The sequence below is a fragment of the Aquila chrysaetos genome, chromosome 4 (genome assembly GCF_900496995.4).
Source record: "Aquila chrysaetos chrysaetos chromosome 4, bAquChr1.4, whole genome shotgun sequence".
Taxonomy (NCBI): Eukaryota; Metazoa; Chordata; class Aves; order Accipitriformes; family Accipitridae; genus Aquila; species Aquila chrysaetos.
In genome coordinates, this window is record NC_044007.1 from 54163210 (window position 1) to 54188659 (window position 25450).

At 35.9% G+C, this 25450-nt stretch overlaps 1 protein-coding gene across 7 annotated transcripts in view; it reads right to left on the bottom strand.

The window, feature by feature from the left end:
• The window catches only part of LPIN2 (lipin 2), a 47656-nt gene that overhangs the window by 4739 nt on the left and 17467 nt on the right, over nt 1–25450 (bottom strand). For 5 of the 7 annotated variants that reach the window (XR_005932163.1, XM_030010965.2, XM_030010964.1 and 2 more), the window contains exons 3-19: nt 24734–24829; nt 20973–21271; nt 16839–16946; nt 12519–12642; nt 11554–11875; nt 11212–11311; nt 9869–10056; nt 8569–8662; nt 8144–8213; nt 7946–8035; nt 7135–7217; nt 5889–6033; nt 4896–5044; nt 3896–3982; nt 1983–2135; nt 827–941; nt 21–124 (exon numbers count right to left, since the gene is read on the bottom strand). Coding sequence is in view for 6 of the 7 variants with exons in the window: in XM_030010965.2 (XP_029866825.1) it covers nt 21–124; nt 827–941; nt 1983–2135; nt 3896–3982; nt 4896–5044; nt 5889–6033; nt 7135–7217; nt 7946–8035; nt 8144–8213; nt 8569–8662; nt 9869–10056; nt 11212–11311; nt 11554–11875; nt 12519–12642; nt 16839–16946; nt 20973–21271; nt 24734–24829 (2327 nt within the window). In the remaining variant the exon portion in view is untranslated. Of the gene's footprint in view, nt 1–20; nt 125–826; nt 942–1982; nt 2136–3891; nt 3983–4895; nt 5045–5888; nt 6034–7134; nt 7218–7945; nt 8036–8143; nt 8214–8568; nt 8663–9868; nt 10057–11211; nt 11312–11553; nt 11876–12518; nt 12643–16838; nt 16947–20972; nt 21272–24733; nt 24830–25450 lie in introns of those variants that run through there. The other 2 variants (XM_030010968.1, XM_041122904.1) reach the window with 2 other exon arrangements.

A 25450-nucleotide genomic window follows, 5' to 3' on the forward strand; every position in this document is an offset into this window, starting at 1 on the left:
AATAACAAAAATGATCTTACGATGATTTGTTTCCCTTAGTCCGTTCTTGGATCAGTTCACCCTTTGGATTCACAGTAAATATTCTGCAGTCTGGAACTCCCACTTGCATGTAGGCATATACATCCTGCAAAAAGCATAAACAAAAGCACATGCTTCAACATTTCCTTATTGAATATTACATAACAAACAATTTCTTGAAGGAATGAGAAAAGCTGATCCAAAAAGGGTACAGTATAACTGCCGCTTAAGAGAAAGCCCCCAAAATAACAGCCAAAAAACCAAACCAAAACAAACCCCTAAAAACATACACATACCGTAACAAAACATTCCCCCACCCCCAACCCCTTAGTTCCTGTTCCCAAGCCTGGGACCACAAACATGCACAAAATCTACAGCACACAATACCATTCCTTGTGACAATATTCCTTAGAATACCTCCTCTCTCTCTAGCTCAATTACAATAGCATTGATCTGCAGAGAAAATAAAGGAACCATACAATAGGAAAAAGGATTCAAGACTGAGGAGCACTGAATTAATAACCTTAGGTTATAAAGCTGTCAAAAATGCTGAAAAAGAATATGGAAAGGTGGCACATATTTAATAAAATCCTGAGAATACTAACACATCTTTGTAACCTTTCTCATACAAGCAGCTCTAGCATCTTTTATTTAAGGTATCTGCATGTGGATTTTCCTGACCAAACCCATAAAAGCACCAGTGTCCCATTTCCTTATTCAAAATAGACACAAAAAGAAAAGCTTATTTCTTTTGCTTCCCAAGTACTTCATGCATTTTAACCCTTTAGTTAGAAAGGGGCACACTTACATTGGGCCTGTTTCCAAAAGCAGCATAGAAAGGCTGTTTACTGGGAGCAAACAAATTCTTGATATCATTCAAACATTCAATTTTGAACTTTTCAGGCTTCTTTTCTATCACTTCCCTAAAATAAAATTTCAACAGTCAAATTCTAAATCATGATTTGATAGAGGGTATCCTCCTTCCCCCATTTATCTGATATTTATATTCTTATTGCTTCCTTTTGCTAGCATTGGTAGTTATATAGACATTGGTCAATAGTTTTCCAAGAATGATACAAGAGACAATAAAACAATAAAACATTTGCTGTTTTCCAATATCCATAGTAAAAAATAGGTCAATAACCTGTGCGTAGGCTAAGTAAATGGCATGAAATTCCCAGTTGTGAATGCAATTTGTGAATTGCTTTTATTGTGGATGACCATCTGAATCAGAAGACCTAATCAAGTACACGCAAGCTTGTTACAACTCCTGTCTCTGACAAAAGAGTGCAGAAAGCCTATTAGTGACCTTAATGGAAGTTGCTGTCACTACTAGCCATGAATCAATGGTTTTTACAAAAAAAAAAAAAAAAAAAAAAGCAAAACCAAAAAGACTTTTCCACTATTAGCTCTTCCCATCAAGAACAAGGAGACTATGGCTGGTTCAAAAGATCAACTGAGTTGAACCATAGCTAAACTCCATATTGCTCTTTAAGTAGTCATATATGGAGCACTTCCAATATCGCAAGATCATTTAGTAGGACAGTCTATATTCCCCAGCTTTTTTTTTCTTTTCCCTCTATCTTGCATAGTAGCACTGCACTACAATCCTTGTAGCTATACTTGAAAACACAAAATTGTACTGATATAAACAGAACCTAATAGTAATCTGTCATGGACTAGAGGAATGAAGAAAAGGGAGAATGAGCTGCTCTGTGACTGGTATTTTGTGTTTCGTAGCCACTTCTAACATGCCCACAGAAACAGAAGTATACTGCTAGTGAAATTCAGACAAAACAAATAGCTTATAAATGATCACTAGAGGGACATCAAGTCTCAGTAGCAAATCTAGCACAGAGCGGATCGTTTAGTTACAGTTGTAATGGTCAGCATGCCAAATCTTTTTAATCTGCTTCTTCCTCTGAATGGGGAAGGAATGGATGTATGAAATCCCACATGCTTACCTATGAAAGGCAGAAAACAAACTGCTGGGGGACAACATGAGAGGGCCCCTGGGGAGAATTGTTCCTTTGTCATTCACCCAGTGTAGGTATCCTCTGGTCATATCTGCCATCCCAATGGCACGGGCGGAACAGTACAGAAACTTGTAGCCATTCCTAGAAAAGAATTATCAACTTAGTTCATATTCCTGCTGAAGATTTTCTTTGCCAACATAAGTATACAGTTATAGCAATGTCCAGAGGCACCAGTTTAGGTATTGACTCGTTGCAGTTCTGTGCACACACATAGGGAAAAGACTGTTCTGCTGTTAAAAAAATCTGCAAGGCATATAATAGTTTAAAGACATGACTCAATCAAAACTGAGAAACAGGAAGGGCAAAAAAGACAGGGATGGTAATACTCAGATTACACAATTAGATGGACTAGATTGTGTTTAAACAAGTGCCACATTGGTTTTATCCAGCTTCTTTCAGCCCAGCTGTAGGATGACAGCAATTATTTAAATTATCTGCATCACATAATATCGGATGCCAGATCTCCTGTCTTGGTTGTTGGGATTTTTTCAGGTTATTGGCAGAATTTGCAGGACAGAGTGAAGGACAGATAGCAAGAAGCATTCATCAAGCCCCTAAATTTTTCCTGCAGACTTTGTAGGTTCATCTGTTACACAGATTTGCGCACAGTTACTGCACGCACAGAACACTTGAGTGTTTATGTGCATTTTGAAAGACTTGATTCTGAATAATTCCAAAACTACTCTTCCATGATGCACTGGATAACCTGAACTTTTTTTTGTATCTCCCACGGACTGTCAGGGGCCACAGACAAAATTTAGCCACAGAACGAAGGCCAACAATAGATTCTAAGACCCCAAATATTTCTGGGGAAAGAAAGACTACTAAACTTAAAGATAAAAATTGATTATTTTAAGTGGATTGTGAAGTGTTTAACAGTTGATCACCCTATGATTCTCTTCAGTAGCAAGTATTGTTTCTGGCATCACTATATTTTTGAAAAAAATTTGCTAAACAAAGGATGAAATCTGAAAGGGGAGGAAATATGTAGGTTTATTCTGCCCTAAGTTACTGGACATAAATATTTATAAGGCTATATACCTCTCAGATGAACAGTACATTCATAAGTGTGTGGTTCACAACACTTTTGAACTAAGCAAACACATCACCACTGCTGCAAGGGAGAAGGCACATGGTCTGCTTCTGTAGGTTCTTGGAGATCACAAGGTGAGCACGTTTGGTTGACTAACCCAGAGAGGGAAAGGGGAAATTGCTGTTTTGGTGAATTACTTTTCTACTGTTTTACTGAACTGCATTGGCTTTTGTCAGGAGTGCAAAAAAGCGACAGAAAACTTAACCCAGGCCACCAACCTTCCCTTTGTGGAAGTGGCCAGTTGTTAATTAGGCTTGTTTCAGAACATGAAATCTATCCTAGGGAGCATTCACTTGAGTTTGGTAGCAAACACATTAAACCACAAAATATTTATGCACTGGAAGGACACAATTTAGGTTTGAATTTACACTGTACCATGTTTGTAATATGCTTTGTGATCAACCTGAGTTGGTGGAAACAGAGGTATGCATGACTGTTTGAGAAATTATTGCTATTATGGTTCTCTTTTTTTAGTCACAACAATATTACACACAGTTTTTAAGAATTAAAATGCAGAATCAAAAATCTGAGAAGGGAACTAGTAAAAGTGGTGGCTTCCTTTCCTGTAAAATTATACATATGGGGAAAGAACTTAGTTTTGTTTGTGAATGACAGAAGTAGCTCACTTCCCAACATTTAGACCAACAAATTGTAATAAAATGCACAATTATTAACAACAATCCAATTACCTGCCCATTAATTCCCAAATTCCAGAAAACCCTAATTGCTTCATGGATTACATACTCACTCATTTATGGAATGATAGAGTTTTGCAATGCCCTGATGAGTCCAGTCCTTGCCAAGCTGAGGAAGGATCTGTCCTAAAGCATCAGACCTAAAAACAGCATCAGAGATAGCTGATACTAAGTATATGAGTTTTGTTAAAGACAACCACTAGTGAATCTACAATTTATAATGATAAATTTTGATTATGATAATGATGATTTTTCAATTTATAATGATAAATATCTCTGCAGAAGGTCTTAACAATTTCAAAAGAGAATTAGTAACTACTCCAGACAGAGCAATTAGGGGGGCCATACAGCACAAGTCAGTTCCAAGTTAACCTATGGCTGCTAAATCTGGAGAAGTCTAACTGAAAGGGCATTAGTCACATGGTAAACATTATCACCTTTGCATTATTCTTTTAAAAGACATTTTCTAGTTTGCTATAAATGCAAGTACAAATTAAAATGAAAGCAACAAGTTAAGGGCAACCAAGTTGGTGGGGGGCCTGGAGCACAAGTCTTATGAGAAGCGGCTGAGGGAACTGGGGTTGTTTAGTCTGGAGAAAAGGAGGCTGAGGGGAGACCTTATTGCTCTCTACAACTACCTGAAAGGAGGTCTGGTCTCTTCTGTCGGGTGGCTGGAGATAGGACGAGAGGAAATGGCCTCAAGTTGCACCAGGGGAGGTTTAGATTGGATATTAGAAAAAAATTTCTTTACTGAAAGGGTTGTCAGGCATTGGAACAGGCTGCCCAGGGAAGTGGTTGGGTCACCATCCCTGGAGGTATTCAAAAAGCACATAGACAAGGCACTTCAGGACATGGTTTAGTGGTCTGGTTGACAGTTGGACTCGATGATCTTAAAGGTCTTTTCCAACCTAAATGATTCTATGATTCTACAAGTTTTTTTCAGGACTTTTAATGAACATTCTTTAATAGTCATCTTAAATCAAGTTTCTTTATCTTATTTTGAAAAGCAGGATAGGATCAAAGAAAAGAAAAAAAAACCCCGATGATACTTACTTGGTTATTGTTCCATCAATGTCTGATATGATGATTTTATCATTCCAGTTCCAGAGATATATTGTTCCCGCACAACGGCAAGTCCCTTGATACTGGGTTGTAATACTAAATACAACATCATTAGGGCCATCTCTGAGCTTCAACTTTGCCTTTAGAATAAATCAAAGTAATTGAAAATATAAGTTGCCCTCACTGTACCATTTTTAGAATCATAAACGAGCTACAAGAAATGGCTCATATACTCTTCCTTGTCTATTTTGATTAACTCATCAGAAAATGAACCATGGTTTAACACTGGCAGTTTTGCTGGCAAAGTCTGTTTTGTAGTCTGGGTACATGTATTTGTCCATAGCTCCTACATCTGCTTACAGCAGCAGATATTTGACTCCCTACTGCTTAAATTCTTGCTATTACAGTAGACTTACGGTACTATCAAATGGAAGCCCCAGTTTGCTATAGTATGCAATAGTATTTTCTACTTAGTGGATGCTTTCCTCAAAATTCTTCCCTGATGAAGATCATACATTTAGACAATAGCAGAACTAACTTATAAGTTAGACTGCAATGAATAAACTGCATGCCAATTTAAATGTACATTATTAGACTGTTCAGATCCCAGGATATCCAAACTGCAGAAGCCAACAATGTCACTTTTTTGACAACATCTTAATGTAGAAGTTTGATTATAGAACTTCATAAGAAATTATTATTTTTTTAATCCAAACACAGATTCTTAAAAAAACACAACAGAAAAAAATTAATAAAAAATTCCCTGCAGCTGCCCACACTAGTACAGGAAAATAGTTTAAATTTCTTTTTAAATTTTATATTTCCCCATTCTTTTTTTCTACTGCTAGAAAAGTAACCCAAAGATCAATTTTTAATTTGCAAAATGTACTTATGTGTCACTTCTAAAAAGCAGAAAAAGTCCAACTCTTAGAATCAGATTGGAATTATGAAGCATCCTATGTACAAGAAAGGCGTGCCACTTACTATTTGGTCTGAAGACAGTCTAAGTGACTTCTTGTAAGATGTAATGTTCCCATGGGTTGGATGCTCTACTGGGGCAGAATCTATTTTCAGGGATTCCTTCAACTCCTGTGATGCTTCATCACTAGAAGAATCATCTTCTGGAGGTCTAACATGACATCAACCAGAATAAATGTAAGCTACAGAAAATCCTTCTTTATTGGTGTACGATTCTTATGCAAGAGTAATTTCTGCTTATTTTGAGGATTTGCAACTAGCCTGATAGCACAGATTAACAAAGTCCATGGTCTAGTGAATGCCCAGATAAAACTAGTATATGCCAATAAGCAAGTAAGACTTGTAATGCATGCTAGTATTGGTGGAGCTCTAAACATTACTATTACTAGCTGGCTCCACGCATGATGGGTTTAGTAAAGACACAGTGTCAAGTGGTCACTAATACTGTGTAGATGAATTAGGTAAACTGCAGATGAAAAGGGATACTGAATGAGTAACAGTGTTTTGTTTTTTAAATAAACTGCCACAGTTACTACATTATTTAAACTCTGGGAGATAAGTTAGTGGAGTAGCTCACCTTTTACAGTTATTCAGACTTACTTTTCTGCTAATTAGAGATTTCAAGATTAAAAGCAGCATTTAATTTCTCTGAAGTATTCAATCACAGTATATTTAGTTTTTTAAATCTTTAAGACACCAACAACATTTAGAAGTATCTTCGTAAAATCATGGGAGAATATGAACACGCACAATAAATTACCTAGACTGGGACAGTTTTGTGCTAAATGCTGCTAGTTGTCAACCACGATCTTGGGCAACTTGTGTGCTGCATTTCATACTATTTTATTATTTCAATTAATTCTTACAAAAAATGCATATGGTTTAAATTATTCAAACAATATTAGACTTTTACAAAAAAAAAAACCCCAACCCAAACAGTATCTCAGAAAGAATACCACTATATTTACAGAGTAGTGCCCATTGCTAAAGGTTACCATATATATCTTTGTTGTTTTGTCAGTTACGTTACTATTTAAGAAGTAAACACTTAGGAAATAATTGTAGTGTTTTTGTAGTTCCTAATATGTTTGCTGCCACATTATTTTGCTGAATTGTTTGCTAAACACATCTCGTTCCTCTCCGGTAGCTTAGAGGAAAATGTTTCTTCCCACAGTAAATTCCTACTGAATTCTTCATTTTAAAAAAAAAGACACTATTCAGTCCACAAAATAGTCTTCAGACAGGAACACACCTACTATTAACTTGCTCTTTTATAGTTGCTGGCAGTTCATTTGCTCTTTGCATCTCAGTTTTCCCCTCTTTCGCCTCTGGTATCTAAAGCAACATGATAATAAAAAACATATTGACATTTTAAGCATTTTAAACTGATCCAAGTTAATTCATAGTTCACAGCTAAGCATATAGCTATCAATATAGTACATAAACTATATTAAGTCTCAGAATCACTCATTCTGTAAATTATTTAACAAAAGGACGCTTATGAAGAAATGATCCATTGAAGCATTTTATTACTTCAGGAAACAAAACTGCATGCCAGAAGTTGAGAACTGCTAGTTTAACACGATGAATTTAGCATTAAAGGAGCTGTCAACCTCTAAGTTATAGAATTCACTTTTTGGGGGTGGAAGTAAGTTTAAGGCACGTACTCAAGGCTTAGAAAGCTTAATGTTGTCTAAAACATCTATCATGCAGCACAGCACCTACTTATTTATTTGTGTATACATTCCTAAAACATGTGACTGAACAGTAGCTCTGCCAACTGTTTATGGCTTAGAAGAAAGAATTTTAAGAATATTGTGCAACAGCTGGATACAATAATTTTTGTTGAAACAAGTAGCAACAGCAAATAAAGATATGGTATTTAAGACTAAATATACAGAAGCAGCTACAGCTACTGCAACACTGAGTAACTCTCACCTAGCAATCAGTGACAGTGCTATATGAGCAGCATTCTGAGGCACTTCAGACACATTACAATTTTTTCATCTTTTAACAGCTAAGGAAATTTAAAAAAAAGAAAAATCAAAATACATCTCAGTTACCTGTTTAGTCATGCTTTCTCTCTTGCGCCAGAACCACCACCTTCCAGACTTCTTTGGCATCTTTTCTTTGACCCAAGACTCAACAGTAGCCTGAAAAATAAGGCATGTTTTTAATTTTTATAGAAAAACAAAATAAAGAGATAATCATGTGTTACTACATACGCAATCTTCAAAAAAAGTATACATGTACCTATTTACCTTAGGCAAACTCTTCTGAAACACCTGCAAACTCAGGATCATTGGAGCAGCCAACGCCCAGTTATAATACCTGTTTTAAAATACGTTATTGATAAGATATTACAAAACCTGACTAAAGGTCAATAAATACCAGTGTGCAAACTGCGCTTTTGTTGATGAAAATATATATTTGCTGCCGACAACTAATATTCAAGTTTTCTGCAAGCAGTTATTTTACTATATACAATTCAACATCAGTGGTAATTGCTGAAAAAATCTCACTTCAGTTAAAGCTAAATTTAATGCAAATCTTCAGTTCAAAATCATTCTCCTTGAGACTGAGAAACTGATCCATCAAAAACACAAATTGCAATGGAAGCCAAGAAATGCACTCACTTTAAAAGGTAGATTTTAAATGACCTAATTACATGATATAGAGAATTTACCTGTTATAAATCCTTATTACCAAATTAGGATTGTCTATGAGTCCAGGGTTTTCAGCAAATTCATGATAAGTAATAATATGTTCCATGAATTTTTCTGCAATAGAAGCAAATTTTAATTAAAAATAATAATATAAAATCCCAAGATGTCTGATTAGTTTGTAACTAGGAAAATGCTTTCTGTCATTTCAGAGTCTCTGCTGATCTTGTAACATCACTCAATATATGCTAATCTGGCCTACCTGTCAAGTCTCTTGTGACTGCCTCCCTAGTAACACGGAAGGCCTCGTACCACTTCAGTCACAGTAATGAGAATTAAGAAATTAGAAGCGGGAAGATAGGGAGGAGGTAGGAACTAATTCAGTTCACAGGCTGGAAAAAGAGATCCATGCTTGTCTAAGCAAGTTTTCTTTAAAAATTATTATGGCAGGTAAGGGGCCTACATACTACACTAAAAGGGGAAGTGGGTGGATGTTGTTAGCTTTTCAGGTTTGTTTATTCACTGACTAATCTCATTTTCATGAGTAGTGACTATACAAGTTTGCAGAAATTCATGATTTAGTGTAAGACCCCTGCAAGGAAGACAATTTTTTCCAAATCAAATCCAATATTACTACCACATTACCAAGAGACCTGTTCTGAGCCTTTATTAATAAGCATTTAAACTTCACTTGATGCATTAGAGACTGGATGACCATTAAAAAAGTATACTAAAAACATTGCAGTACATGTTCATGAAGATTATGTGCTCCTAGAAACTCCCTCAAAAATGCATACAACTTCAATATTAAAATTAACCAGAGCATTGAGAGAGACTAATCAGCTGATAAAAATCTAAAGGTTAACAAACGTTTAGGATAGGAAAAGTAAAGCAGGAGAAAAGATAGTCCAACACAATAGTCAAAGTTTTTTTAATCACTTAAAAAAAAACCCCAAAAAACTAAAAAAGAAGAAAAATTATCAGGCAGTTGGAAAGAACATGAATTGAAGATTTATATAGGACTAAGCAAGTATTGCAGCCAGGAACAAGAGTGGTTGGTCAGATATGCAATATATAGTGCAAAAAAGGAGACAGAAAGCTTCTCAAGACATCAAGTGCTCTTGATTAATTCAAGGTTAAATTCTGCTATCTCTGCTTGGCAAATGCTTGGGAATTTTAGAAGATGAAAGATTACCCATTCCCTTTTCTCAATATGAGCATAAGCAGCCAAGCTTTGCAAGGTAGAAGTCAGACCATGCAAGCCACTTCATTTGTTTAGCTGCCTGACCTTTATTACTGTTTATGTTTTAGTCTTTCACATACCTTTAGAAATCTCTCCATTTTCATTGAGACCTCCACAAAGTGAAAGCGTAACATCAGGCAAGTCCATAGCAGAATCAGACATGCACTCTGTACCACTATCAGCAGCAGCACTTCCTACTGATTGGGGTGACTGAGAACCAGAAAGGGTATCTGACTCTGTCCACTGCCTGAAGCCTGGATCAGAATCACTAAAGAAAAGAAGTCCACATTTTTCGTAATTATTTCACTTGCAAAAAAATGTACAGATTTTAGGTTACAGAACACACTATGTGATTACTCAAAAAAACCCACCTTGCTATAGCATTTAAGTACTACATCATTATACAATATAAATTTAAAACCAACCAAACAAAAAAGACACAAACACACACCCCCAGTCCTTCATAATACTGGCAGATTGACAGTTTCCAGTTCTCCTAACATTCACCTAAATTGGGAAATAATTACATTTCTCTTGCCTCCAACAAAATTGGATTTAAATGAGGAAATGATCCTCTACATTGTATTTTTGCAGAACAGTACTATGCTCCTCAATCTTTACCAGAAAGCTGTAGAATAAGAATAAAACGAAAAAAGACATTGCTTAATGTTTTTAGAACACTGTGTGTTTGGAAAAAGTATAATAGAAAAGAAAGGTGGGCTTTTAAATAAGAAATATCACATTGTCATCTAAGGTTAGAGTTATTAGTTTGATCCCAAGTAATGTAATCAGTAAGTACTGAAAAGTTTACAATTTTAACATAAACCAATAGACACTTGTTCCTTATTAAGCTGTATTTTTACAAAGGTATTCCTAGACAGTTAATCTTTTGGAGAGTATTTTAGGAGTATAAAGTGCTTTGATTTCATAAAAAAAAAAAACCAAACAAACATGAATGAATTTTGAGACTGAGCTGCCTTGCATGAAGATCTTGTGGGATTTTTTTATTGGTCTTTTTTGATAATAAAAAAAAAGTTGGAAGGGACGTGCAGTGCATGCAAAAGAATAAACTGATATGTGCTTATCTGGAGCTAGCAATATGGCAAAATAGAGTACTGGTGCAAAAGGAGTCTGCAGTTTAAAATTATACCCATACACCCCCATTTGCAGAACATACAGGTTCCACAAAGATGAAAACTCTCAGTAATGACCTCCCACATAATCTTTCAATGTGTTTCTTGTCAAATCAGAAACAGATTTTCACAATGAGATCAGTACTGATTACTCCACAAAAGCCTGGAAACCTGAAGTACAATTCTTTTCATCAGAACTGGCACATGAACACCTGAATTATACGTGTAATAACTCACATAGTGCAACTGCAGTATAACCCTAAATACATAGAACCTTAATTCAAAATTACCTTTTGGGAAAGTAGAGTGCTGCAACTTCAGGTTCCAAAGCCTTTAAGTCCTCCAAGTAAATATCATCAGGCCCCTGATGATGACTTCGCTTGTGCACTCCTGTTAATTTTAACAATTTAGATTACTAAGATGAAGCTATCCAGACTCATTAAATACAAACATAACTGTGAAGATTCAGACTTACTTGTAGCATTTATAAATCCAAGAGTTTAATTATAATTTTAGTCAGATAAGACTTTAATTAGGAAAAAAATTGAAAAGGCACATTTATACTTTTTCCACTATGGCCTCAAATTTGGTAGATCACACTGAAGGAAGGAATCAACAGCTTTATTATATACCTTTCTTTTTTGAAGGAGAGTCAATTTTTGCTGTTGGCTTTGTTTCTGGTAAAGGGTCCACCAACAGTCTGGAATGATGATCAGCATCTAATGGCAACGGATCTTGCGGTTCTATGATTGCAGAAGCAAGAGAATCTTTAACATCCATCTGCTTAAGCAGAGGATGGGTTCTTGGTTCAGGTTTCAGTACTGTACAGACAGAATCTTTCACATCATCATCATCTTCAACTTCGTCAGAGCTGAGGATGACTCTAAAATGAGTCTTCTCTGATGGAGTAATGGTAGCTGTTCTGGGATGTTCCAGTTTCTCTTTCTTGGTTATCTGAAAAACAAAACTCTAGTCAATCCTTTCCATTCACAAGTTTGCTTTATTCTGGTCTAAACATTAAACTTGTACTCATGGTACAACTCCTGGTCACAAGTAAACCACGTAAGAATTTAAACATGCATTTTAGCAACATAAAACATGTCCCACCTTATTAGCAAAGTTCCCTGCAACAGAAACTTCATACTAGCTTATTTACAAGTTCAGTAAAGAAACTGGCACAGAAGAAATGCTGACTTGACCAAACCATGGAAAGAAAAAAAGCATAAATTTTGACGTACCAAGACTGCTGTCACCAGCTGTCCTGTTAGATACAAAATTTACTCTATCAAGGCTACAGTTCCCCTGGAATGAACTAGAACTTAGCCTAAAATAAAGAAAATTAATTTCTAAATTGTTTTCTTCAGCTTCTAACTAAAAATTCAAAAATTTCAGACTTTTAGGTTTTCTGGAATTACTTTGCTGACCAGCTTTTGAACTCAACAAATTCGACTATCTCCTAGCCACAAGGGGGTGCTACTTTCCTATTTCAGCAGAAGTATTCTGAAGACCCTCAGCAGATTTCCAATCCTCTCTCAGGACACAATTTTAGATATGCTAAGACACAGTTCACAAAGTTAGAGACAATCAATAAATTTACCTTGGTTGATTCTGGGAATCCTCCCCATGTCCATTCCATGTGAGATTCAGATCTGAGCAAGCTCTCAGCAGGTTTAACTTCTAGTTCTGAATCACTTTTAGGGCAGACTGGCTCAGAGAAAGGGCTAGCAAATCAACAAGAATAAAAAAAAAGAAAAAAAAAAAAAGCTACAGTGTTTAAAATGCATTTGTTGTGCAGCTACTGTTGGTAGAGTTTTCTACAGCTTAACAGAGCTTCAATTATTGGGAACATGGCAAGAAGCCCAGCAGGGTTTTCAGACAGTGAGAAATTAGGTTAAAACCAAAATCACATTAAAGGACTTACATAGCGATCACCCTAAACAGATTCCTCCACTATATCTGCAGTAGAGGTATAGCTCTCCCCTCAGCCAATGTTCCATTTTTCAAACAAAACAGAACAAAAAAAAAAAGTTTATCCAAAAGTAAGACAGAAATTAGCTTTAAGTTCAGTTCCTTTCCTCTGTGAAAATATAGCATTTAAGCTTGCTATGCCAAGACTGGAGTAAAAAAAGTCCTGCAAACCTAACTCACAAATGCAGGAAACAATACCAATTCCTGATGCGAGGAAAACATTAACAAGATAGCTTAGGAGAGGGAAGGGAGATTACCTGAAAACTTCCTTTAGATGTGTTTGGACTACATGACTTTTTAAAATCCACCCTGTTTTTCCTACAGTAGTTATTATCCACAATCAGAAACAACCTCTGAAATTTACTTTAGCCAAGACTACTTTTAAGCCAGAAGAACTCACTCTACAAAATGCTAGAAAGGTGTGATTTCAAAATCATTTTGCTCTTATGATGTTAGGGAGGAAAGGAAACACAAGAGGTTGTTTTGAAGTAGCATTTAGTGTTGGAACAGGTCCAATTCTATCCTTTCTTGAACAGGGCAGTTATATTGTATAGTATAGAAATGCTGCTCTTTTCACACTTCAACATTCATAGCGTATTTTGGTTTGGTTTTATATATTATAAATATATATATATGTGTATATATACACATATATAAAAACCTCAATATTTGAATTTGAATTGTAGGGACCAGAACTGGATACATCACTCCAGCTGTGGCCTGACCAGTGCTTAGTAGAGTGGGATGATCACATCTCTATCTCTGATAGCAACACCCCTGCAGAAGCAGCCCAGGATCCGATTTGCCTTTGTCGCTGCAGTGGTGCTCTGCTGACTCACATTCAGCTGGGTGTCCACCAGGACACCCAGGTCCCTTTCAGCAAGGCTGCTCCCCAGCCACACAGATTGAAGCCTGTACTAGGCTCTTTGGTTATGTCATCCCAGGTGCAGGTCTTCGTGCTTGTCTTTGCACTTGTTGCACCAGGAGAGGTTTCATAAGAAAGAAATTTTTTTACAGTGAGAATAATCATTCACTGGAACAACCTTCCCAGGGACATGGCCCCCAACACAGGAGGTTTTTAATTTGTGACTGGTCAGGGTGCCAGATAATCTCATCTACTCCCCTTTCCCATGAAAAGTTGGACCAGATGATTTTTCAGGGTGTCTCCCAGCTTGGGCTGCTCTGTGATTTAATACTAAAAATTTTACAGTAACCCCTACAGGTATTTAATTTATGGTGGTTTTTTTCCTTACAAAATTCCTGCAATAATTAAGTTATCTAATGCAGTATCGTATCTGAAACTTTCTGGAGGTTTGTGGAACCAGGGTTTTGCAATATCATACAAGACTAAACTGATCACAATTCAGACTGTAAAAATAGACAATACACAGATCAGATCATAATCCAGATAGTAAGAATCCCTCATATTACTCTGACTGACACCACAAAATCCAAGATAGCAGGACATTTACAGTGGTGATTCATCATCTCACTGTCAATTTCCAGCCTTCAGCACCTGGGGACTCAAAAAGGAAACCATTTAGATTTCCCCCCTCAGTTCTCCTTCAATAATTTCCTACAGAAATTACATTTTCTGTATTGTTAGAAGGGCTTATTTAATGTAACACATTGATGAAAATACATGTACATATTTGTTTTCAGAAAGAATATGAACTCATTTTCCCTATGTGCCAAATAATTTGTTCCGCCCGTATCACAAGTCAACTGGAAGCCATGCAGACATATTAACTTGTTTCTAAGACTAATTCTTAATATTCAGCAGTACCTGCAAAAGACTGAATACTTCAGGGCTTTGAGAACCTAAGCCTGTTCCACTTCCCCCAAAGCATAAGTTTTCCATTATCATTCTCAGGGACAAGTCTTTAGTCAAAAGGCCCATGCTTGTAATAGTGATCTAGTCATGCTAACATTGCTTGTTAAAACAGGAAGAACATCTATGGTATCAGGTACCAAATAGTTAATGGTTATGCTTTTTGGTTTTATTGTAGTGAGTAGGAAAACCCGAAGTGTCCTCATTGAAAAGACTTAGGCTATTATCTTCCCTTAGCTCCTTGCAAGGGTTCTGAAGAGCAAGACATCCAACCTCAACTAAGAGTCAGTTAGCTTTTCCAGATCTCCAAAGAGGAGGTTATTAAAACCTCCTATTTCTCTTTCACTGTACCATGGCTACATTATAGAATCTTTCTTTGGTGGCTTAGGAGAAATAATTTCATGCAAAATTTCTCTTCTCCTAGATGGCTCATGCAAGAGACAATCCCCCACCCAAACCCCCTCCCCAAAGAGGGAAAGGAAAATTGCCCATTTCTCTGTTACACTGCAATCTGTATTGGATAGCTTCTTGTTAAAAAACAACAACAACAACAACAACAACAAGAAGCTATAAACAGCCTAGGTATCTTACATGATGCACAAACAAGTTGTTTGCAGACTATCCTCTAAATACGTAAACAAGAAGAGAGGCATGAATCATATCTCCCAGATATAGCCTGCTAGTCTATGTTAGCTTGAGTTTTATGAACTGAAAAGGAATATCAGCCTCTATGCTACAATTACCTAGGCAATATAATCCATACAATACTGTGTCAATCCTCAGGGTCAAACACTGTGACCGCTTTTCAGTCGCAAACCACAAACCTTTGGGGAACATTTGAACAGTACATTTCATCAAGTACAAATGAGGATGTGGTTGTCAGCCCAAAACACAAAAAGGAACAATAATGGGATTTCCTGTCCAACTGCTTCTGTTCATTAACAAGCTATGCACTGGGAGAATTAGCAGGCACCAGGCACCAAGCATGGTGTGGTACACTCAGACTCTGAGGCCATAGCCCTGGAAATACCCAAATCAGAGATTATATGCACTTCAAAAAATATTTTCTGAAGCTTAATCTCTTCTATTCCGCACTACTGCCTATTGATACAGAAGAACAGGCACCTGTGCGCTGAGCAGCTAACATGCAACAATGGCTATCACACAAGGCTGACCAGTAATCCTCACTGACACTGTGAATGTATCTGCTATGAGCCAGATTCCTCAGTCAAACTGAAAAGTAGTAAAACTAGACACTCACCAAAGAGTTAAGATGAATCAAGATACTGCTCAGCATGCTATGTGCTATATATATATGCCCTTCCCTACGTCCAATGTTCAGGAAAAGTACAAAATTTACCTCAAGCACTACTGCATATGGACAGAATGCTTTCTTATGCAAATAGAGATTGATGTTGAAGTGGTGAAATCCAAAGGGTGACCCTTGAAAAAATCTAGAAACTGAATGCAAGAAGAATATAATAGCATGAACATCAGAAACTGAAGAGCTTGAATGCATAAACAGAAGTGCCCTAGTTGCTGGAACTGAAAACTGACTGGCGAACTGTATTATGCCATTTGTAAAAATCCACGATCAACTGATACTCCAGTAACTAGCAAATCCTCTGTTCTGAAGTGGGATATGATTCAAGTTTAGGACCTAGCTTTTCCTCAAGTAATTTGCATTACTTCACCTGGCAAAATCTAACTTACATAGTCAACAATTCTGCTTTATGGCATATCATGTTGTATATGCTAGGGTGATTCATAGGGAACATACTCGTTTTCCATACCCTTCTCAACCTAAGGAAATCTTATTAACTGTATTTTCTTTCTTTAACAGTGAATTTTAATAAGAAAGTTTTTTGTTTTTTTCCATTTGAGAAGGAAAAAAGAAAAAGAAAAGAAAAAAAAAGACACAAATTTTGTTTAATACATACAGTAGAGAGGAAAGTTCCCAAAGTTCCAAGTAAGTATCAAATGCTGCATTTGATATCACAAAAGTTAGGCATGTTTGATAGTTTTACAGATCAGGGGGGAAAATTAATAAAAAGGCACATTAATTTTTTTCATAATTATTCATCATTATATATATGATGACATTACAAGGCGACTTACTTCTCCAGAGGGGACCAGTCTCCATCAGATAAAGGGTAATGATCCTTTGAGTGATAAATCAAAGATTCTTTTTGTTCTTCACCCTTTGGTGATGAATTTGAGGATCCTCTGTGGAGATACATGAGACACTAAGTCAGCTATAAGAAATCTGCATTACTAATACAGTTACAAAAGTTACTTATATGTTATTAAAAATCCACAATCAAAAGAAAGGTGTGCATAGCTTAAAGAATTCATTGTTTGCAACGCACCTTTATACAACTTAAAACGTATATAAAAACTATTAGTAATACTTGGAAATATTGCAAGTTTAAAAATCTACTACTCGACACATAGTAAGTTAATATTGAAGAAGTCACAATAGCATAAATGATGTTACTCTATACTGCCAGCTAATATTACCAAAACCCAAAGATGAACATAAAGATGTACACATAACCTTTACTATGTAAACCTTAGAATCACTGGAAAAGTTAAATAGAAAAGGTAGTTTTGATAACACACTTCATGACTGCACATTTCACAAATTAAAACCAGTAAGAAAACAGGGGTAGGTACTAGGCTCACAATTTACCCGAGTTTACAAATCAACATAAACTACAAGTAGCTAGAAGTAGTGTACTTTTCTGAACAGTAGGGTTTGTTTTGCACTGGAAAGTCTACTCAATATCTACAACAGAAAGAAAGGCCAAGCAACAGTAAGACCCATTGAGCCGGCATGAACTGTATTTTATGCAGAAGTTCCTTTTAAATATTACCATCATAAGTACTTCAGATCTTTTTACAGCTTTCTGAATTTAATTGAATAAATAGCTATTCTCAGGATACAACTAACTTGTTTTGAGGTTAGATCAAGGGCATCATGGCTGTACAGTGGAGAGAATACAAGGAAGATAAGCCTGGAATTTGAGTGTAAAATGCAATACAAATTATTTAAGCTATTATTATGAAAGAAAAAAGAAAAAGTATTTTTCTTCCATTACGAACATGGTTGCACTAGACTTGTTTTGGAATGCTAACACTAATTTCTCTTATGGATGGAGAAAAGATTTTAACATTATCTGTTAAAATACATAAATATTTTGAATTTACTTACTCAATACTGCCCATTAGACCCTAAGCAGTCACAGCAGTCTACCTCATTTGCACAAGTCTTTCATTTGGAAGACAGTCTAGACTATGTTAAATACTGAACTCTAAAAACGTAATAGCTCCACTTCTTATTCAGTAGTAGTATTCTTATGAAACTTGATGACAGCTTGACTTGAGAGCTGCAGAGACTGTACATCCTTTGTATTCATAAACCAAAGCTAACTGTGATAGAAATGTGTTTCATACTATCTTTTTCTGTATGCAGTGCTAAGTATCTCCAAAAGAGGAAAAGGTATTACTGAACAATTAAGTAAATACATAAAAAAAATTATTACAGAGAGGTCCTCAATATTATGAGAGGGTGGGCAAGACAACACACAAGTGCTACTGAACAGATTTTATTCACTGGGAATTAGTGACCAAATGAGTTCATATGAAGCATCAAAAAAATCAAATTTCATCCATAAGTGGATAAATCTGAAGGTTAAAAATCTAAATGCAGTCAAAGATTATTGAAAATAAGGGGGGAAAATCAGTATGCATCAACTTATAACTCTGAGCTGCACTATCAATTCTACGCTATTTATTTTGCAACTTTTATAAGTGCTACCACTTCTTCTCATCCTTAACCACTTTATACATGGTCTAAATAAATATATAAGATTTTAGAGACAGATAACTACTTTAACTCTTTAACACCCATAGCCCTGGAGAAATAACGCCCTCTATTTCTGAGTTGTACACACTGTAATCTCAGTCCTCCTGGTCTTATTTTAGGTAAGTCAAGTACTACTAACACATCTAAATAATAACTAGAAAAGACAAAGGACATATTTTTTAAAAAGTTGCATAAACACTTGGAAATGCATTTTCCCAAGGAAAAGGAAACAGCTTGTTTTCCACTTTATAAGAATAGAACTAGATAAGACATTACATACTGGTACCTGTGGCTGAATTTTTTACCTTCCTGTTGGAACATCAGCCTCCCTTTTCCTTTTCCAGTTTCACTTTGAAATCTGATGCTATGTCTAATAACAGTTAGTTAAGTTTCTATTTCTTTTTTTTTTTTTCTTTTTCAGAGCCACACATTTATAACTAAAAAAAAAAAACCAAACCCAAACCAAAGCAAACCTGCTGATATCACCTTACATCCCCATAGGATGTGAAAAGAAAGCTTATGAACTTTTTTTCCACAGCTGTATCTTTAGCTGGGAAGACAGTGTATGCCTATTGCAAAGCATTTTATTTCCTGCCCTGATAGCCCACTGGAATGACTGTATATGAACTCTACTAACAGATACACAGCCACAAACCTACTGTCTCTGGGCTTCCATTACTACAATGTATTTTTCCAGTCCTGCATTTACTTACTATTCACAGCAGCATTCAAAAGAAAACAGCATTCTTTTACAAAATCTTCTTCCTTTCATATCGTAACATTCTTCTCTGACTGAGAATGCATTTCTACTGCTGTTTCTGATATGTAAAAAAATGTGGTTTATAAATAAAAAGCTTTTTCAATCTTTCATTCTAATGGGTACAAAAAATAAAACCAGAGTAACCTTTATGGAAACACCATGGTCTGTTCAGCTATGACTAAACATTTGACATTTCAGTCAAACCTACAATGTTTTTATTCATCTCTAGTCAAATTAAGATACTTGCTAGAATAGCAATTTGAATTCTAAACACTGGATGAAAACAGCCATTATTAGCATGACATTCCTTAATTCTTCATACATTTGTAATAATTTATTAAATAAAGAATAAACAATTCATGGGTCGTATTTTCTTGCTTCCTGTACTTGATGGTCATTTTTATTTTTGACGGTTTCACTATGACAAGTTATTGTTGTCTTAATACTCTCACCCTGAAGACTGAATAAAGATCTTGCTTTTATTAAACTGGAAAAAAGGAGAAAAGGAAAAATCTCAAACCAAACAAAATGCCAATTCCCAGACTTAAACAGATAAGCGAATATCTAAATGACAACTCACTGACATAAATATGACAGTGAAAAAAAATAAGCCAAATTAACTAAGAAAGCCACCGACATTCTAGAAAACACTTTAAAATCCAAATTTTGTTTGTTCTGTTTTATTGGTCATAGGTGTGATAACAGTTAGATTCATGTTTTTCTGTTGCACTAACCTTTTTTTGACTGGTATTTATTAAATTTGAGACTCCCTTGAAGACCCATACCAAAGGAGTTTTTTCAGTTATAGTTTATTCTCTTATACCAAAACATTCTTCCAATTCCCAGACCAGATCTTGAATTTATTCAGACAGTACTACATTTAACAGTAATGCTGTCCAATAAAGCAGCCTGCTTTGTTTAAAAACTAAGTCCACTTCTTTTGTTAAGCAGCCTAAGAAACTTCCACGTAAAACTGATGATTAGGACTTTCCTGGATTTTAAGCATTTATATGCTTGATAGCTTTCTTCTATTACTATAATCTTTCCTATTACTCATACTTGAGTTTATTACTATGTGCTACCACTTTACCGCAAGCTCCACTTTACTAATAGTTTATCCACTTCAAAATACAGGACTGATTTTTTTTCTCCTTTATGACTACACACATGTAAAGAATTCTCTTTACTGATGTGAAGGAGCATTCATTTATGTAGTTTTCAGTTACCAAAGTAAACTTCAAGTTACAGAGAAGTCAAATTCAGATGTATACTACAGGCATTCCACACTGCAGTTTGTGTAGAGGTTATCAAACGCACCAGAATACCACTCTGCCTCATCAGAGCAATTACGCTGAAACTTTTTCTCAGTCACAAAACAGATCATGACAACAATTCTTGACCAGAATGGGCTTAATTGGATTTCATGTTCATAACAAAATAGTCAAACTTGAAGGATTCTGTAAAGATGTGGAAGGTAATGGTTTGGAGTTTTGTTTGTTTGAGCAAAAGCCTACCCAGAGCCTATTGAAACTTATGCATTACTTGCATAGAAGAAAGGTACCAGTCACCTTTTAAATGTTCAGTGATAACAGTGAAAGCAGTCAGCAAGTATCTGATAGTTTACCTTAGGGGTTGCACAGTTTTTTCATCATCTGAGCTTATTTCCATTTCAAAAATCTCTTCTGTCCCAGTAGAAGAGATCTGATCTTCCTTCCTGCTATCTTGTTTGTATTTCTTTCTTCTTCTTTTTTTCTTTTTCACAGAACCTGGAGTGAATACAGTCTCTGTTTCTACAGAGTGTGGAATTTCTGAGTTTGCACATGTCCTCTCATTTTCACCTGATTTCAAATGATTGTCAGTGTCTTTAAAAAACTGGTCTTCAGTGGGTATTGGAGATGTTGCCAAATATGCAGGAACTTTTTCCTAAGCAAAAAAAGAAAATAAAGACAGACTATTTTTTTTACTTTGTTTTGTGCATACAGGATAGTTCTCAGCTACGGATTAATCCTTGCATCTGTATTTAGACACAAAACCATACAATAGCCCAGTGGTATTGAAGCTGGTATCCAGAAGGCAACCAAGTTCACTAGAGGGATTACAAAAAGTTCAGAAAAATGAATGTTAGTATACCTGCAGTTTCAGATATAAACAACTGATTTTGCTAGCAAAACAAATACCCAGTCAGTGGAATGTTTTTGAAATTAGCTGCCCTTGAGCACACCAGTTCTATCTATGCTTAGTAAATGTGTTAATAAAAATAGGCTAATTAAATCCACTGCTATTTATTTTGAAACAGATTCATAGAAAGGTGTAGATTGGAAGGGACATCTGGAGATCGTCTGGTCCAATCTTCTGTTGAAAGTAGGACCTGAGGTTAGGTTATCCAGGGCCTTGTCAAGCCAAATGTCGAGTATTCCCAGTGAGGGAGAGTCTACCTCTTCTCTAGGCAACATATTCCTGTGTTATACTGTTCTCATAGTGAAGGATTTTTCTTATACCCAGCTGGAATTTCCCCCTAATGCCCTTTGCCCCTTGTCTTATCATCAGGCATCCTTGTGAAGAGAGTGCCTCATTCTGCTCTATAACTACCTTGTAGGTATTGCAAGACTGTGGTTAGATCCCCCTGAGTCTTCTCTTCTCTAGGCCAAACACAGCCAATTCCAGCAACCTTTCTTCCTATTTCAACTTCTCCAAACTTCTGATCATCTTAGTGGCTCTCCACTAGACTCCCTCCAATTTTCCATATCTCTCCTGAACTGGGAAGACCAAAACCTAGTGGACCAGAACTGTGTTCCAGGTTTGGCCTAACATATGCTAGGTTGAGTAGGACAATCCCCTAACCCTCCATCCACTGGCTGTATTCCTGACGATGCAGCCTATGACACATTTGCCTTCATTGCTGCCATGGCACACTGCCAGCCTTTACAGCAGACATGGGTTTCATTCAGTGAGATCCCAGCCTGTACTGCTGTGTGGGATTCTTCCAACGCAGATGCAGACTTCACATGTATCTTGGTTAAACCTTGTGTGAATCTTGTTGGTCCAGTCTCCCAGCCTGCCAAGTTGGATCTACGTGGTGGCTCTTTTTCTGGCCTGTCTACATCTCCTCTCAGTTCAGTGTTACCCACAAAATTGGTAAAGGTGCATTCAGCCTTGTCATTCATGTCAGACACTATTTATGTAAAGTATCTTTCAAAAAGAAAAACTCAACTATAATTTACTCATATTAAAACCAACAAACAAACAACCCTCAGTTAGTTACAACTGACTGGCCTTTGAAGGAACAATTCACAATTCAAATGAATGAAAAGTTTTACCAATGGACTGCCTGTGGTTTATTTACATCATAACAAGAAATTAAAGATATTGACACCTAGACTGAAAGAAACACACTGTGAAGGGACAAAGTGGAACAAAAAGAGAATGGAATTTGCATAGTGAGGAGAAAAAGTTATGGAGCTCAATTTCATGGTAAGAATAGAACTAATTACAAGATGCCTGCTATTTTACAGGACTCTTATGCAGAAGATTAGTCAGGAACTACACTGTGGTAAGAAACAGCCAGAGTACTGATACTACTTTTGATGTGTTCACAGTCTGAACTGCTATTATTTAATATTAAATTCAATTTTTCCATTAAGAGTTACAGACCACTGGTTGTAAAGTAGAGAGAAGTGGAGAAAGGAGAACAAAATACAGCCTTATACAGCACTAATGACACAGAGATTTTGCATTGTGAAAAACCTCCAAATAAAATGACAGCACCTAAAATAAAGTTAATATTCTATACAATTAGTGATAAATAATCCAGAATAATAAGAAAAAATAAAAAAATAGAGGAAAAGTTGAAAGAAAACTGGCTGAAAAATGATGCCTGAAAGTTACATTGTAATAGTCCTGATTTATGTGAATTGAGGCATCTGGTGTTACTTCTGAATGTCAAGATGTGAAAACAGCAAAGACTGACCACTTGAAAGAACCTTTCTGAATCCATTGAGAACTCCATGAGAGCTTTATCATTTATACCTTAAGCATAGCTTCAAGAGGTGACCACAAGGACACATTGATCCGTAGCAGAAATACTAAGGAAAAAAATGTCTAAAAGTAGTAAAAACAACTCAGTCCTCTGCTTTGTAGCTAACTTGATCTATAGTTTTGTCATGAACTACCAGCTTTCTGGAACACATTATACAGATAAAGCACTCTTGTTATAAATTAAAATATACTAAGCAAGTGCAATAGCTCCTTTAAAACATTGTACTGGGGACAAAGGTAGCAGTTATCACCCTTGCTTTCTGAAAGTCTTAAGACTGATCAGTTCCCATCAATGGCTGACACAGCCTACATCTATAAAAAACTGCTTCGAGTTTTGATTTTAATCATGATGTATGCTAAAACAGAACCCAATCTTCCTTTCTCTTAAATGTTATGAATCCTTACCCCAAGTTATTGTTTAGGGTCTTAATGCCTATTTACTCCCTCCACTTTAAATTATATTTAACTCCTTTCAAAATGAGAGCTTCCTCCAATCCCTCACAGTAAACAAGTAGCACCCTAAACTAAAAAGTAGATCAAGCTCATTTCCTTGAAAGACTCTGATTCCTAATAACAACAGGAAATTAACACTTCATCTTTTACTTCACCAAGACAAATTTTTTTTCTCTCTCCTCTAACCAACTATTTTCATTAAACCTTTTGGAACTTTGTATTTAGATCTTCTTTCCTTCTGTCTTGCTGAAAAATGCCAACAGATTCAAAAGTGATCAAAACCAAAGCTCAGGACTGACAAATATTGTGATTAAATAGCTCCCATATCCTTAGGAAGTCAGACTAAAAATGAACCATTATTCCTGCTTTTCAGAGGCTCATTAGCTTCCAGCTGCAATAGGTTCTTGGGAAATTAATTACTGTATGATAATACAAGAAGAATTCTCAAGTCGAAGAAGTTACTGTTAACTGGTCAAAGTTTCATAGATAAAATCATGAAAAACTGTGCTAAAAATAAGACAAATTAAAAATATGCCAAAACAGACAACCATCATTAGTACAGAGTTCAGTAGCACAAGCTATAAGAACTTCAGGCAAAAATTATTATAAGGCACTGCAATCAACAAGAATGAATATATTAAAACAAAGTAAAAAAAAAATTTTTCAACAAATCTTTCAAATAATGCTCTAATAAAAAAAAAAGTTAACTTTATTATCACTGGTAGCAGAATCATACAAAGCACCAAGCAACCCAGAAGCATGGGTGATGTTAAGACTCAGTCATAGAAAATGTAACTTTTATGAAAGCTACAATATCGACAACACTATATTAAGCATTTTTAACACATTACTCTGTTAATATTGCATTGTAGCAATCATGAAGCACAAAGCACTTACGTTTTCCTCCTCGGTTTCTTGTACAAAGAAAGCTTCTCCATTGTCACCCAGTTTCATATGAAGATCAACAGCATCACCATTAATTTCTATATCAATCTGTGGAAAGAGATGACAATGTAAATTATTCACCACAGGGCAAAGCACTGACCTCAAGGCCCGTTTAGCTCTGACAGTAAACTTTGTTCCACTGTATAATCATGTCTCTTTCTCCTCCCTCTGCTTTTTGAAAGAAGTCTGTTATAATAATGGTCTTTATTTTGTTAACCTGCAAAATACATCATGCGCCTAGCCTAACACCTACAAGAAAAATTGGAAAAAAAACCCCTAAACATCTGAAGACTGAATCTTGTTCAACTGATTTGGAGAGCTAGAAGCATGAATAATAATCATTGATCTAGTCTTTATTTCCTGGAAGAATAATTGAGACTGTTCATGTTCATATGTTTAAAGCTCAACCTGAATTGGGGCCTGATATGAATCTGAGTCCTGAATACCAAAAGTTCAAGACAACAAACTGGAAGCCTCCTGGAGGCAGGCTTTGTTTGAAAGGGATAGAGATTTGCCACGATTATTTATGCAACTCAGTTAACATTGTTTCAGATTTTCCTGCTTATAAGTTTATGGGACCACAATCTTTCTGCAACCATAGTGCTTTTGTCAGAGTAAGAATGTTTTTATACTCGTAATTAGGTACTTTAACTTAGATTACATTGCACA